The 13,361-nt window shown below is 47.4% G+C and overlaps 1 protein-coding gene across 1 annotated transcript in view; it reads right to left on the minus strand.

Annotated features, from left to right (window-relative positions):
• Nucleotides 1–13,361, minus strand: part of MUC16 (mucin 16, cell surface associated) — a 144,822-nt gene that overhangs the window by 40,404 nt on the left and 91,057 nt on the right. Inside the window, exons 50-62 of the mRNA XM_025367835.1 lie at nucleotides 7,232–7,404; nucleotides 6,867–6,902; nucleotides 6,542–6,607; nucleotides 5,260–5,384; nucleotides 4,987–5,054; nucleotides 4,195–4,367; nucleotides 3,847–3,882; nucleotides 3,517–3,582; nucleotides 1,779–1,903; nucleotides 1,484–1,551; nucleotides 728–900; nucleotides 361–396; nucleotides 35–97 (exon numbers count right to left, since the gene is read on the minus strand). Coding sequence (XP_025223620.1) covers nucleotides 35–97; nucleotides 361–396; nucleotides 728–900; nucleotides 1,484–1,551; nucleotides 1,779–1,903; nucleotides 3,517–3,582; nucleotides 3,847–3,882; nucleotides 4,195–4,367; nucleotides 4,987–5,054; nucleotides 5,260–5,384; nucleotides 6,542–6,607; nucleotides 6,867–6,902; nucleotides 7,232–7,404 — 1,208 coding nt within the window. The remainder of the gene's footprint in view (nucleotides 1–34; nucleotides 98–360; nucleotides 397–727; nucleotides 901–1,483; nucleotides 1,552–1,778; nucleotides 1,904–3,516; nucleotides 3,583–3,846; nucleotides 3,883–4,194; nucleotides 4,368–4,986; nucleotides 5,055–5,259; nucleotides 5,385–6,541; nucleotides 6,608–6,866; nucleotides 6,903–7,231; nucleotides 7,405–13,361) is intronic.

Here is a 13,361-nt window from a genome sequence, read left to right on the forward strand (position 1 = left end):
TCTAACAGAGATGCAATTGATTTGTATTTATCCGAGGGACCAGGTTTAGAAGCTGGAGTCCCAGATGTTCCCAGGTCCACTGTGGAGGTCCCAGGAGCTGAGGAGAAGGCCTCTTTAGTGAAAGTGTCAAACCCTCTCATGGCAGAAATGCCAGCAGGTAGGAGTATTCATGGACCTTGCTGCATGTGGGGCTTGAGCTGGGTCTCTCTCTGAAGAGACTTGGGCCAGAAGGGAAAGGGAATAACTTGTGCTGTCCCAGCTCCTTTGCTCATAGAGGACATAGGGGCATGTGAGGAGGGTTCAGTTCTTGCTCTGCATGGTGTAGGATCAGGCGCACTGGAACATCAGTGGAATACTCACTGCTGGTGGTGGGTACAGAGCTCCATTGTGTGAAACCTGCATAGAGACGGAGGGAGGAGGGTAGGTAAGGGTTAAAGGAGTGGTGGGGCACTATATAGGGGTGAGGGTACCCTGTTGCAATGGAAGGAATTTCCCAGAACACGAGCCATTGAAGATTCTCTATCAGCACCCTCAGATCCAGAAAGCAGATCCCCAGGAAGAACTCAGTCCAAGATGAAATAGAAACCATGGAGTTCCAACATCAGCTGTCACATACAGACAACATGGCCGAGCATTCAATAGCCAGGCAGGGAGTGTGACCTCAAGGCAGAGAGTAGAGGCTGCCCAGCAAGGAGGAAGAGACTCCAACCACATCACAGCTACTCACCATTGACATAGAGACTGTCCCTGTCCAGGGTGTAGGGGCCCAGCTCAGTGATGCCATGGGTCAGCTGGCTCAGTTCCCAGTATAGCTGCTCTCTGTCCAGTCCAGGGCTTTTGGGGTCAGGGCGGTAGGTGCAGATGGCATCCACTTTGGTGGCTGCCCCATCCTTCTTGGGCCTGGGGAGGGCAAGATTGGGGGAAGACAATACATGGATTGCCTAGGGAGGGGTCCTGAGATCCCATGGGGCAGGACAGGATGGGGCCAGAAGAAATGAGAAGCCTGGTAGAGAAGTGAGAAGCCACACTTCCATTCTCTGAGTACACTGACTCTCAGCGACTATAAGCAGAATCATGGATGCAAGGATTTTTATAAAATTGCAAAGTGGAAACTTTTTAATAAAATTGCAAAGAGGAGAACTCATACTTGAGACAGGTAAAGAGTTGGGATGAAAGCAAGTGGACAAGGCATGTTTTCTTGGGAGAAATCCTGGGAACAGCATTTAACAGAATTTAACCACTTTTGGAAAGGCAGGTAGGGCAAAGGAGGGAATTCAGAGGGATGACCAAGGTAGAAGCCCAGTCGTGCTGATGGGCTCTGCATCTCTCAGTTGAGGTGGGAGGTGGTAGGATCAGGAAGCACATTGGTCTTGGAGCCACTGCCTGCTGGATTCCACCTGTGCTGTGGACATCTCCAGGGAGTGCAGAAAGGAAGCAGGTCAGACTTCTCAGATCAGTCAGACTGGCTGTTCTCAGTTCTCACCTGAGTAAGGTCAGTCTGCAGCCAGAGTACAGAGGGCCAACACTGGTGTTCTTGAACAAAGGCCTGAGCTGTGGAGGAGGGAGAAAGAGGTGAATGGGAGGACTGAAATCATAGGGATGTGGTAGAAGGGAGGTGGGCAGGGTGGGCAACAGTTGGTGGGGCTGGCATCAGTGGTTGGGGCATGCATATCTGGGGGCAAGATGAGGTAGGTGAGATCTTCCATGCTCTGCAACAGGTGAGGTAGGCAGGACTAAACATGGTGAGTGGGGTACAATGAGGTGTGTGGGGCTCTTACCAGACCCTGAAGGACTCTCTCTGTGGTGTTAAACTTTCCAGAGCCAGGGTGATGCATGCTCTCCTCATACCACAGGTTAGTGATGGTGAAGTTAAGTGTGAATAGCACCAGGAGAGGGCTGGCGGCTATAGTGAAGATGGGAAATAAAGTGTTTAAAAGTAGACTAACATGTAAGAATTTGTGATAGAGGCTGGGCGCGGTGGCTCACGCCTGTAATCCCAGCACTTTGAGAGGCCGAGGCGGGTGGATCATGAGGTCAGGAGATTGAGACCATCCCAGTTAACAGAGTGAAATCCTGTCTCTACTAAAAATACAAAAAAATTGCCGGGCATGGTGGCGGGCGCCTGTAGTCCCAGCTATTCGGGAGACTGAGGCAGGAGAATGGCATGAACCCAGGAGGCGGAGCTTGCAGTGAGCCGAGATCGCGCCACTGGACCAGATCTAGCCTGGGTGATGGAGACTCCGTTTCAAAAGAAAAAAAAAAAAAAAAAAAAAAGAATTTGTGATAGAATTGTTTCTAAACATATGCAACATGATTTAAAGTGACAAAATAAAAGGTTTTCAGGCCTCTCTTGACTATAATGATAGACAGTTTTCATAGAGCATACTAAATAATAGTAGTTAGATGCTGAGCATAGCTCTTGGTGCATATTCAGTATTCCATACTACTAGACATTATCTACTACTTTGTCAACATCACGATCATCGTCAATATCAGCAACACTGTGACCATCACTATCATTATTGTCATCACCACCAGCATCAGCACAAAACCATGACCATCATAATCCCTATCATCCCCACCCATTGCCATCATCACACCACCAGCACCCCAACCATCATCATCCATATAATCACCACTAGCACATGGTCACTAACACCATTATCATATCATTCTTACCGTCATAACCACTATCACCACCACCACCACCATCATCATCATTATCACCATCATCACCACTATCATTATCCTTTTTGTCAACATCACGATCACATTGTCAATTACCTTCAAAACCATCACATCACCACCACCAGTGTCATCCTTCCCATAATCATCACCACCACTATCGTCATCATCACCATCAAAACCACTACCACCACCATCATCATCACCATCATCATCAGCAATGCCATCATTGTTGTCATCATGTCCACCACCATCATCACCACCACCCCTATCATTATCATCATCATCATCACAATAATATAACCTTCCTGAGGACAGAGATTTGTATTTCTTTGGTGTTCCCCGCCTTATCCCTAGGGCCCTGAAACAGCCAGACTCTCAATAAAATTTGTTGGTTAACTTCTCATCACTACATTCACTAGGACTTTTCATCTTTATTTGAGTGAAAATGGCGGAGTTGTAGGCCAGGTGTGGTGGCTCACGCCTGTCATCCCAGCACTTTGGGGGACCAAGGCAGACAGATCACGAGGTAAGGAGTTCGAGATCAGCTTGACCAACATGGTGAAGCCCCATCTCTACTAAAAATATAAAAATTAGCTGGGCGTGGTGGCATGCACCTGTAATCCCAGCTATCCAGGAGGCAGAGGCAGGAGAATTGCTTGAACCCAGGAGGCAGAGGTTGCAGTGGGCCAAGATAGCGCCATTGCATTCCAGCCTGGGCGACAGAGTAAGACTCCATCTCAAAAAAGAAAAGAAAAAGAAAAGAAAATGGCAGAGATGTTGACACTCCTCAGGCATGCTGTAATAGAGATGGCACTGAATGGTACTCACCCGTGGGTCCAGACAGGGAGGCTGGAGTTCTCGAGGTTCCCAGGTGCATTGTGGAGGTATCAGGAGCTGAGGAGAAGGTTTGCTGTATTAGTGAAAGCAGCAAACCCTCTCACGGCAGAAACACCAGCAGGTAGGAGTATTTATGGCCCCTGCTGCATGTGGAGCTTGAGCAGGATCTCCATCTGGAGATGGGCCAGAGGGAAAGGGGAATAACTTGTGCTCTCTCAGTTCCTTCCCTCATGAAGAGGATATAGGGGCATAGAAGGAGAGGAAAGCTCCTGCCCTTTATGGTGTAGGATCAGGAGCACTGGAACATCAGTTAATACTCACTTCTGGTGGTCATCATGGAGCTCTGATGGGTGAAACCTGCATTGAGATGGAGGGAGGAGAGTGGGTAAGTGTTAACAGAGTGCTGGGGTACCCGGGTGCAACAGAAGGAATTTCCCAGAACATGGGACATTGAAGATTCTCTATCAGCACCCTCAGATTTAGAAAGCAGATCCTGAGGGTAAACTCAGTCCTAGATGAAGAAGAAACCATGAGGTTTTGACCTTGGCCACCACATACAGACAACATGGCTGAGCCTTCAATAGCCAGACAGGGAGTGTGACCTCAGGCCAGAGAATAGAGGCTGCCCAGCAAGGCAGAAGAGACTCCAGCCACATCAAAGTTGCCCACCATTGACATAGAGACTGTGTCTGTCCAGGGTGTAGGGGCCCAGCTCAGTGATGCCGTGGGTCAGCTGGCTCAGCTTCCAGTACAGCCGCTCTCTGTCCAGTCCAGGGCTTTGGGGGTCAGGACGGTGGGTGCAGACAGCATCCACTCTGGTGGCTGCCCCATCCTTCTCAGGCCTGGGGAGGGCAGATGAAGCAAATAACAATTTAAAACTTGCCTCCGGGGGAGTTCTGAGATTTCCTGAGGCCAGACAGGAAGGGACCAGAGGAAATGAGAAGCCTGGGAAAGAGGTCATAAGTCACATTTAGATTCTCTGAGTGTCCCGGCTGCCAGCCAGCCCAGGACTGTGAACAGAGTCATAGATGCAAGAACTTTTTATAAAATTGCAAGGTGAAGCCTGCATTCTTATGGCGTGGAGACAAGAGTACTCAGACGTGAGACAGATGAAGAGCTGGAATTGGGGATGAAAGCAAGTGGATGAGACATGTTTGTCTTACGAGAAATCCTGGGGACAGAATTTAACAACTGGAGGAAAGGGAGGTGGGTGGAAAGGAGGGAATTCAGAGGGATGACCAAGGTAGAAGCCCAATTCTCCTGATGGACTCTGCAGAATCTCTCTGTTGATTGGGGCGGTGCCGATGGTATCAAGAGACAGATTAGTTTTGAAGCCACTGCTTCCTGAATTCCATCTTTTGTAATGACATTCACAGGGTTGGCAGGAAAAAAAAATCCAATCCAAACTCTTTGAGTCTAGGAATAATTGGGGCAGCTAGGCTAGCTCTTCTAAAGTCTCACCTGAGCAAGGTCAGTCTGCAACCAGAGTACAGAGCGCCAACACTGGTGTTCTTGAACAAGGGCCTAAGCTGTGGAAGAGGGAGAGGGAGGTGACTAGGAGGGCTGGGGACATAGTGGTGGGGCACAAGTGTGGCGGACGCAGCTGGCACCAGTGGGCAGGGCTTGTGTCTATGGGGTAGGTGGATGAGATTTTCTTCCATAGCCCTGGCATGGGTAATGTTGTTGGGACCAGGTAAGGTGAGTGGGGCAGAGTAAGGTGGGCAGATGTCTCACCAGACCCTGAAGGACCCTCTCCGTGGTGCTGAACTTCCTGGAGCCAGGGCGACCCATGTCCTCCTCGTACCGCAGGTTATTGATGGTAAAATTGAGGGTGAATGGCAGCAGGAGAGGGCCAGTGCCTGTAGTAAAAGGTGGGAAACAAACACTATTGCGTTTGTATTTTTAATCAGTTGCATATAGTTAAAATAAGTCTATTGAAAACTCCTCAAGGTTCTCGACTTTTGCAATAGACTTGAAGAGTGCAATAAATTTATTTTTAATCATATGCAACAGAATTTAAAATGAATGAAAAATAAAAGGTTTCTGTGCCCTTCTTGATATAAATTATTTTTTTAAAAAACATATTAAATAATACTTGTTAGATTCTGAGCTCAGCTTTTGATGCATATTCAGTGCTAAAAAATATCAGATATTACCTGTTACCTTTGTCATCACCTTTATCATCATCATAATCATGATCATCATCATCATTATTGTCAGCATCAGCACCACCACTATCACCACCATGATAATCCCATCAATGCTATCACAAACATCATTATCACCATTGTCATCTCATCATTACCATCATAATCACCATCACTGTCATCATCTGAATAATCATCATCATCACGATCATTGTCATCATAATCACCATCGTCATCATTATTGTCATCCTCAGTAACACCACCATCACCAATGTCATAATCTACATCAACACCATCACAAACATCATCATCATCATCACCATAATCACATCATCATTACCATCATAACCAGCAACATTACTGTCATCATCCAAACAGCCATCATCATCTTTACCATCATCATCACCATTGTTATCATCATCACCACTCCAACATCATCCCCACAGTCAATACAACTGTCATCATCATCATTGTTATTATAATTATTGCCAACATCCCCATAATTATTGTCAATTGTAATCCCCACCACCACCACCACCATCATTCTTCCCATGATTACCCCCACCATAGTCATCATTGTCCTTACCATCATCACCACCACCACCACCACCACCACCACTGCAGTCATCATCACCGCCACCCCCATCAACATCATCACAATAATATAAGCTCATTGAGGGCAGTGTTTTTTCTTTTTTTGTTCCCTGATGTATATCCAGGTCCTGATACACAGGCAGTGCTCAATGAACTTAGTTGGTTGACCTATGGTTACTAGATTTACTATGAATTTCCATCTTTAGTTGAGTGAATAACGACAGAGATGTTTACACTCATCAACCATGCTCTAAATATCATTGACTGGTATTTACCTGTGGGGCCAGGGAGGGATGATGGAGTCTCAGAGGTTTCCAGCTGTACTGTGAAAGTCCCAGGAGCTGAGGAGAAGCCCTCATCAGTGAAAGGAGCAAGCACTCTCATGGAAGTAATGCCAGCAGGAGGGACTATTCATGGGGATTTTTGCCTGTGGGGCCTCCGCTGGGATTCTGGTTAGCTGGGGCAGTGGGGATGGGGAATAATTTTTGCCCTCTATGTTCCTTCCCATATGGAAAGGACATAAGGGCTTATGAATAGGGGTCAGCTCCTGCTAAGTTTGGTGTAGGATTGGGGCCACTGGAACATCAGTAGAATACTCACTGCTGGTGGCAGGCACAGAGCTCCGCTGGGTGAAACCTGCATAGAGAGGCAGGGAGGAATGTGAATAAGAGTCAAGTGGGAGGTAGGGAATCAAACAAAAGTCAGGACTACCCTGATGGAATTAAAGGAGTTTCATGGAACAGGGACATTTGGAGATTCTCTGTCAGAATCTGAGTATCAGAGAAGAAGGTACTAAGGATGAAATCAGTTCAAGATAAAGAAGAAATCATGAAATTGTGACATCAATCACCACATACAGACATGTCCTAGCCTTCAGTGTCCAGGCAGGGCATGTGACCTCAAGTCAGAGAGTAGAGGCTGCCCAGCTAGGAGAAAGAGACTCTAACCACATAACAGCTGCTTACCATTGACATAGAGACTATCCCTGTCCAGGGTGTAGGGGCCCAGCTCAGTGATGCTGTGGGTCAGCTGGCTTAGCTCCCAGTATAGCCGCTCTCTGTCTAGCCCAGGGATTTTGGGGTCAGGGCGGTGGGTACAGATGGCGTCCACTCTGGTGGCTGTTCCATCCTTCTCAGGCCTAGGGAGAGGTGGGGAGGGGAATGGCAATAAATGAATTGCCTAAGGAGAGATCCTGAGATGGCAGAGTGAAGGACAAAAAGGACAGAGGAAGTAAAAAGTCTAGTACAGAGGTGGGAAGCAATACTTAGATTCTCTGAGTGCACTGGCCGGCCTGGGACTGTGAGCATAGTTGTGGATGTAATAGTTTTCCCAAAATGGCAGGGCGGATCCTGCATTCTTAATGCCTGGAAACAGGAGAGCTCAGATTTGAGATAGGTGAAGAGCTGGAATTGGGGATGAAGGCAAGTGGTTGAGGCATATTTGTCTTGAGAGAAATCCCGGTTACAGAATTTAACACCTAAAGTCAATGCAGGTGGAGGGAAAACAGGGAATTCGGAGGGATGGCCAGGGTAGAAGTCCAGTCCTGTTGATGGACTCTAGAATTTCTCAGTCTGTTTGGAAGTGGGGGCGGGGGCACTGCTAATACCAGGAGACAGGTTAGTCCTGGAGCTACTGTTTCCTGAATTCCATCTTTGATAAGAATAATCACAAAGAGGACAGGAAAAAAGAAGTCCAAACTCATTGAGACTAGGAACAATTGGGGCAGCCAGGCAGGAAATTCTAAGGTCTCACCTGAGCAAGGTCAGTCTGCAGCCAGAATACAGAGGGCCAACATCCGTGCTCTTGAACAAGTGCTTGAGCTGTGGAGGAGGGAGAGAGAGGTCAGTGGCAGGGCTGAGGAGGTAGGGGCAGGGCAGAAGTGAGGTGGGTGGGGCTGGCTCTAGTTGGTAGAGCTGACATCAGTAGGTTGGATGGGGCTTTTATCTCTTGGGGTGAGGGGAGGTGGGTGAGATCTTCTGTGGCCATATAGATACATAGGTGGGACTAGGTAAGATGGGTAGGGCAGAGTGAGATAGGTGGGGCTCTCACCAGACCCTGCAGAACCCTCTCCGTGGTGTTGAACTTCCTGGAGCCAGGGTGACCCATGTTCTCCTCATACTGTAGGTTAGTGATGGTGAAGTTGAGTGTGAATGGCACCAGGAGAGGGCTGGTGGCTATAGTGAAGGTGGGAAATAAACACTATGTTTGAAAGTAGAGAACATTTAAGAGTTTGCAATAGACTTATTTCTAAATATATGCAACAGGATTTAAAATGAGTGATAAAACATAATGTTTTCATGCCTCCTTTGACTATTATGATAGATGTTTTTGATAGAGCACATTAAATAATTGTAGTGAGATGCTGAGCATAGGTCTTGGTGCATATTCAGTGTTCCATAGTGCCAGATACTATCTAGTGCCATTGTTAACACCAACTTCATTTTCAATATCACCATGATTATCTCCATGAGTATTACTGTCATCATCATCACCATTAGCACCAACCCCGCCACTACCAGCACCACCATCATCATCATCATCATTACCACCACAACCATCATCATCCTAATCATCACCTCCATCACCATTTTCATCATCACCATCATCATTGTCAATATCACCATGCTTATCACCATCAGTAGTATTATTGTCATCATCACCACCACCATCATCATTATCCTCATCATCCCCATCACCAGCAGTGCTATCATCATCGCCATCTTCATTACCATCAGTGTCAACATCACCATCATTTTTGTCAATCACCACCACCATAATTATTACTGTCTTCACATAATTATTATCATCATAACAACTACCCCCACCATTGTCATCATCCTCATCATTGTCATAATAATTAGCATCATCACCACCATCATCTATATCATGATCATTATCATCATCATCATCACCATCACCACCATCATCATCACCACCACTTACATCATCATCATCATCACAGGAATATAAGCTATCTTAAGCAGAGATTGCTATCTATTTCTATGTTCCCTGCTGTATCTTCAGGGCCTGGCACATAGTAGGTGCTCAATAAAGTTTACAGGTTAACTCCTCATCACTAGATTTACTATGACTTTTATCTTTATTTAAGTGCATAATGGCAGAAATGTTTATATTCATCAGGAATGCTCTAACGGAGATGCCACTGGCTGATACTTACCTGTAGTTTCAGGGAGGGAAGACAGGATCCCAGAGGTTCCCAGGTTCACTGTGGAGGTCCCAGGAGCTAAGGAGAAGCCCTTATCAGTGAAAGCAGCAAGAATTCTCATGGCAGAAATGCCAGCAGGTAGGACTAGTATGAGGCTTGCTGCATGTGGGTCTTGAACTGTGTTTCTCTTTGGGCACAAGGGAGAAGGAATAACTTGTGCTCTCCCAGCACCTTCTCTCATGAAGAGGACATAAGTGTGTATGAGGAGGGCTCAGCACCTGCCCTGCTTGGAGTAGAATTGGGGGTACTGGAACATCAGTTGAATACTCACTGTTGGTGGTTGGTATGGAGCTCCAATGAGTGAAACCTGCAGAGAGAGGGAAGGAGGATAGTGGGTAAGGGTTAAGGAGAGGTGGGGGGATGAAGGGGGATGAAATAGGAATCAGGGCTACCCTGGTGGATTAGAAGGGGTTTCATGGAACAGGAGCCATTAAAGGTTCTCTATCAGCGCATTCACTTCAGGGTCCAAGGTCTGGAGGATGAACACAGTACAAGATGCAGAAAAAAAAGAATGAAGTTCTAATATCAATCATCACATGCAGACAACATGGCAGAGATTTCAACGTCCAGACAGGAAGTGTGACCTCAAGCCAGAAAGGAGGGGCTGCCCAGCAAGAAGGACGAGAATCCAACCACATCAAAGCTGCTCACCATTGACATAGAGACTGTCCCTGTCCAGGGTGTAGGGGCCCAGCTCAGTGATGCCATGGGTCAACTGGCTTAGCTCCCAGTACAGCTGCTCTCTGTCCAGTCCAGGGCTTTGAGGGTCAGGGCGGTAGGTACAGATGGCATCCACTCTGGTGGCTGCCTTGTCCTTCTCTGGCCTGAGGAGGTTAAGTGGGTGGAGGGGGTGACAATGAAAGGATTGCCCAGGCAGGGGTTCTGAGATTCCTGAGGGAAGGACAGGGAGGGGACAGAGGAAATGAGAAGCCGGGGAGAGAGGTGAGAAGCCACAATTAATTTCTCTAAATGCACCAACTCCTAGCCAGCCTTGGATTGGGAGCAGAGTCATGGACACAAGAATATTTATGAAATTGCAAGGTGAAACTTCCAGTTTGATAGCACGAAGACAGGAGAGCTCAGACCTGAGACAAGTGAAGAGCTAGAATCAGAGATAAAAGCAAGTGGAAAACCCACCTTTCTCTGAAGGGAGACCTTGGGAACAGAATTTTAAAACTTAAGGGAAGGGATAAGGAGGAATGGAAGGTATTAAGAAGGATGAGTGGAGTAAGAACCCAATCTTGATGATGGGCTCTGCAGAATCTGTCACTTGAGTGGGGAAGTGCTAGGATCAGGAGACACATTCTTTCTTGAAGCCACTGCCAACTGAATCCCACTTCTGCTGAGGACGCTCACAGGGAGGGCAAGAAGGATGCTGCTGGGGCCTGGGAACACTTGGGTAAGCCCTGATTGGCTATTCTAAGGTCTCACCTGAGCAAGGTCAGTTTGCAGCTGGAGTACAAAGGGCTGATACTGGTATTCTTGAACAAGGGCCCCAGCTGTGGAGGAGGGAGAGAGAGGTGATTGGGAGGGGTGATGAGGAGGGGCAGGGCAGAAATGAGACAGGTGGGGCTGACACCAGTGGGTACGGCTTGTGATTTGGGGTCAAAGGTGATTCACATGGGATCTTCTTGTACATCCCTGGCATGGGTGATGCAGGTAGAATCTGGTAAGGTGGGCCAGGCAGTTAGATGGGTTGGACTCTCACCAGACCCTGTAGGACCCTCTCCGTGGTGTTGAACTTCCTGGAGCCAGGGTGTCGCATGGCCTCCTCATACTGCAAGTTGGTGATGGTGAAGTTGAGGGTGAATGGCAGGAGGAAAGGACCAGGCACTGTAGTGTGGGTAAGAAACAAACACTATGTTCAGAAGTACAGAAATTATGGATTTGCAATAAAATTATTTTTAAATATACACAGCATTAAACGGGATGGACAAAATGAAGATTTTTGATCCCTCCCTTAACTATAACGATAGAATTTAAAAAGACACATAGCATATCATATCAGTTGGATGTTGAGCCTAGCTTTCATTGTATGTTCATTGCTCAATAATGTCATACCTCATCCCTTACCTTTGTTACCACCATCATAATCACCATCATTGTCACCTACAGCATCATTATTGTCATCATCATTGCCACCACCACCACCATAATAATCCCCATAATCACCACCAGCACAACCATCACCACCACCATCATCATCATCACCATCATTACTGCCATCATCACTGCCACCACCATCACCATGATAATCCCCATTGTCATCATCATTGTCACCCACACCATAATAATTGTCATCACTGCCACAACACCACCACCATAATAATCTCCATCATCACCACAAGCACCAGAACCACCATCATCATCATCACCATCACTGTCACTCACACCATCCTTGTCACCACCACTGCCATGACCACCACCATGATCATCTCCATCACGACCACCAGCACTATCATTTATCACACTCAACACATCATCATCATCATAACCCCCACCATTGTCATCATCCTCACCACCTTCATCATCATTATCATCATTGCTACCATAAGCATCACCATCATCATCAAAACTGCCACCACTATCATCATCACCACCCGCCACAGTCATCATCACAAGAATATAAGCTCTCTGATGGCAGAGATTTTTATCTGTTTTGTATACCTGCTGTATCCCCAGGGTCTGGCACAGAGGAGGTGATCAATCACATTTGTAGGTTGACTTATCATCACTAGATTTACTATGATTTTTACCTTTATTTGAGTAAATAATGGCAGACATGTTTCTGCTCATCAGTCATGCTCTAATAGAGGTGCCATTGACTGGTGCTCACCTGTGTGGCCAGGGAGGGAGGCTGGAGTCCCAGAGGTTTCCAAGTGCACTGCAGAGGTCCCAGGAACTGAGAAGAAGCCCTCATTACTGAAAGCAGCAAACCCTCTCATGGTGGAAATGCCAGCAGGTAAAACTATTATGGGCCCTGCTGCATTTGAGGTTTAAGCTGAGCGTCTCTATGGAGCTAGGGCACAGGGGAAAGGGAATAGACTGTGCCCTTGAAGCCTTTTCCCTCATGAAGAGGACATAAAGGGATAAGAGGTAATGCCAGCTCCTGCCCTGCTTGGTATAGGACTAGGGGGACTGGAACATCAGTAAAATACTCACTTCTGGTGGTTGGCACAGAGCTCTGATGGGTGAAGCCTGCAGAGAGAGGCAGGGAGGAGAGTGGGTAAGGGTTAAGGAGAGGTCAGACCAAATAGGGGTCAGGGTTACCCTAGTGCAATGAGGAAAGTTTCATGAAGCATGGTCATTGAGAATCTTCACCAGCACCCTCACATGGGGGAAGAAGGCCTTGAGGGTAAAATCCGTGCAAGATGAAGATGAAACCGTGAAGTTGAAACCTCAATCATCACATATAGAGCACATCATCAAACCCTCAATGGTCAGACAGGGCATGTGACCCCAGGACAGACAGTAGGGTCTACCCAGCTAGGAGGAAGAGCCTCCAGTCACATCATGGCTGCTCACCATTGACATAGAGACTGTCTCTGTCCAGGGTGTAGGGGCCCAGCTCTGTGATGCTGTTGGTCAGCTGGCTCAGCTCCCAGTATAGCCGCTCTCTGTCCAGTCCAGGGCTGGTGGGATCAAAGCGGTGGGTGCAGATGGCGTCCACTCCAGTGGCTGTCCCATCCTTCTCAGGTCTGGGGAGGGCAAGAGTGGGGAATGGCAATTAATGGATTGCCTAGGGAGGGGTCTTGAGCTTGCTGGGTGAAGGACAGGAAGGGGTCAGAGGAATTGAGAAGCCTGGTACAGACGTGAGAGAAGTCACACTTTGATTCTCTAAGTGCTTTGACTCCCTGCCAGCCTGGGAT

Source organism: Theropithecus gelada, chromosome 19, assembly GCF_003255815.1.
Source record: "Theropithecus gelada isolate Dixy chromosome 19, Tgel_1.0, whole genome shotgun sequence".
NCBI lineage: Eukaryota > Metazoa > Chordata > Mammalia > Primates > Cercopithecidae > Theropithecus > Theropithecus gelada.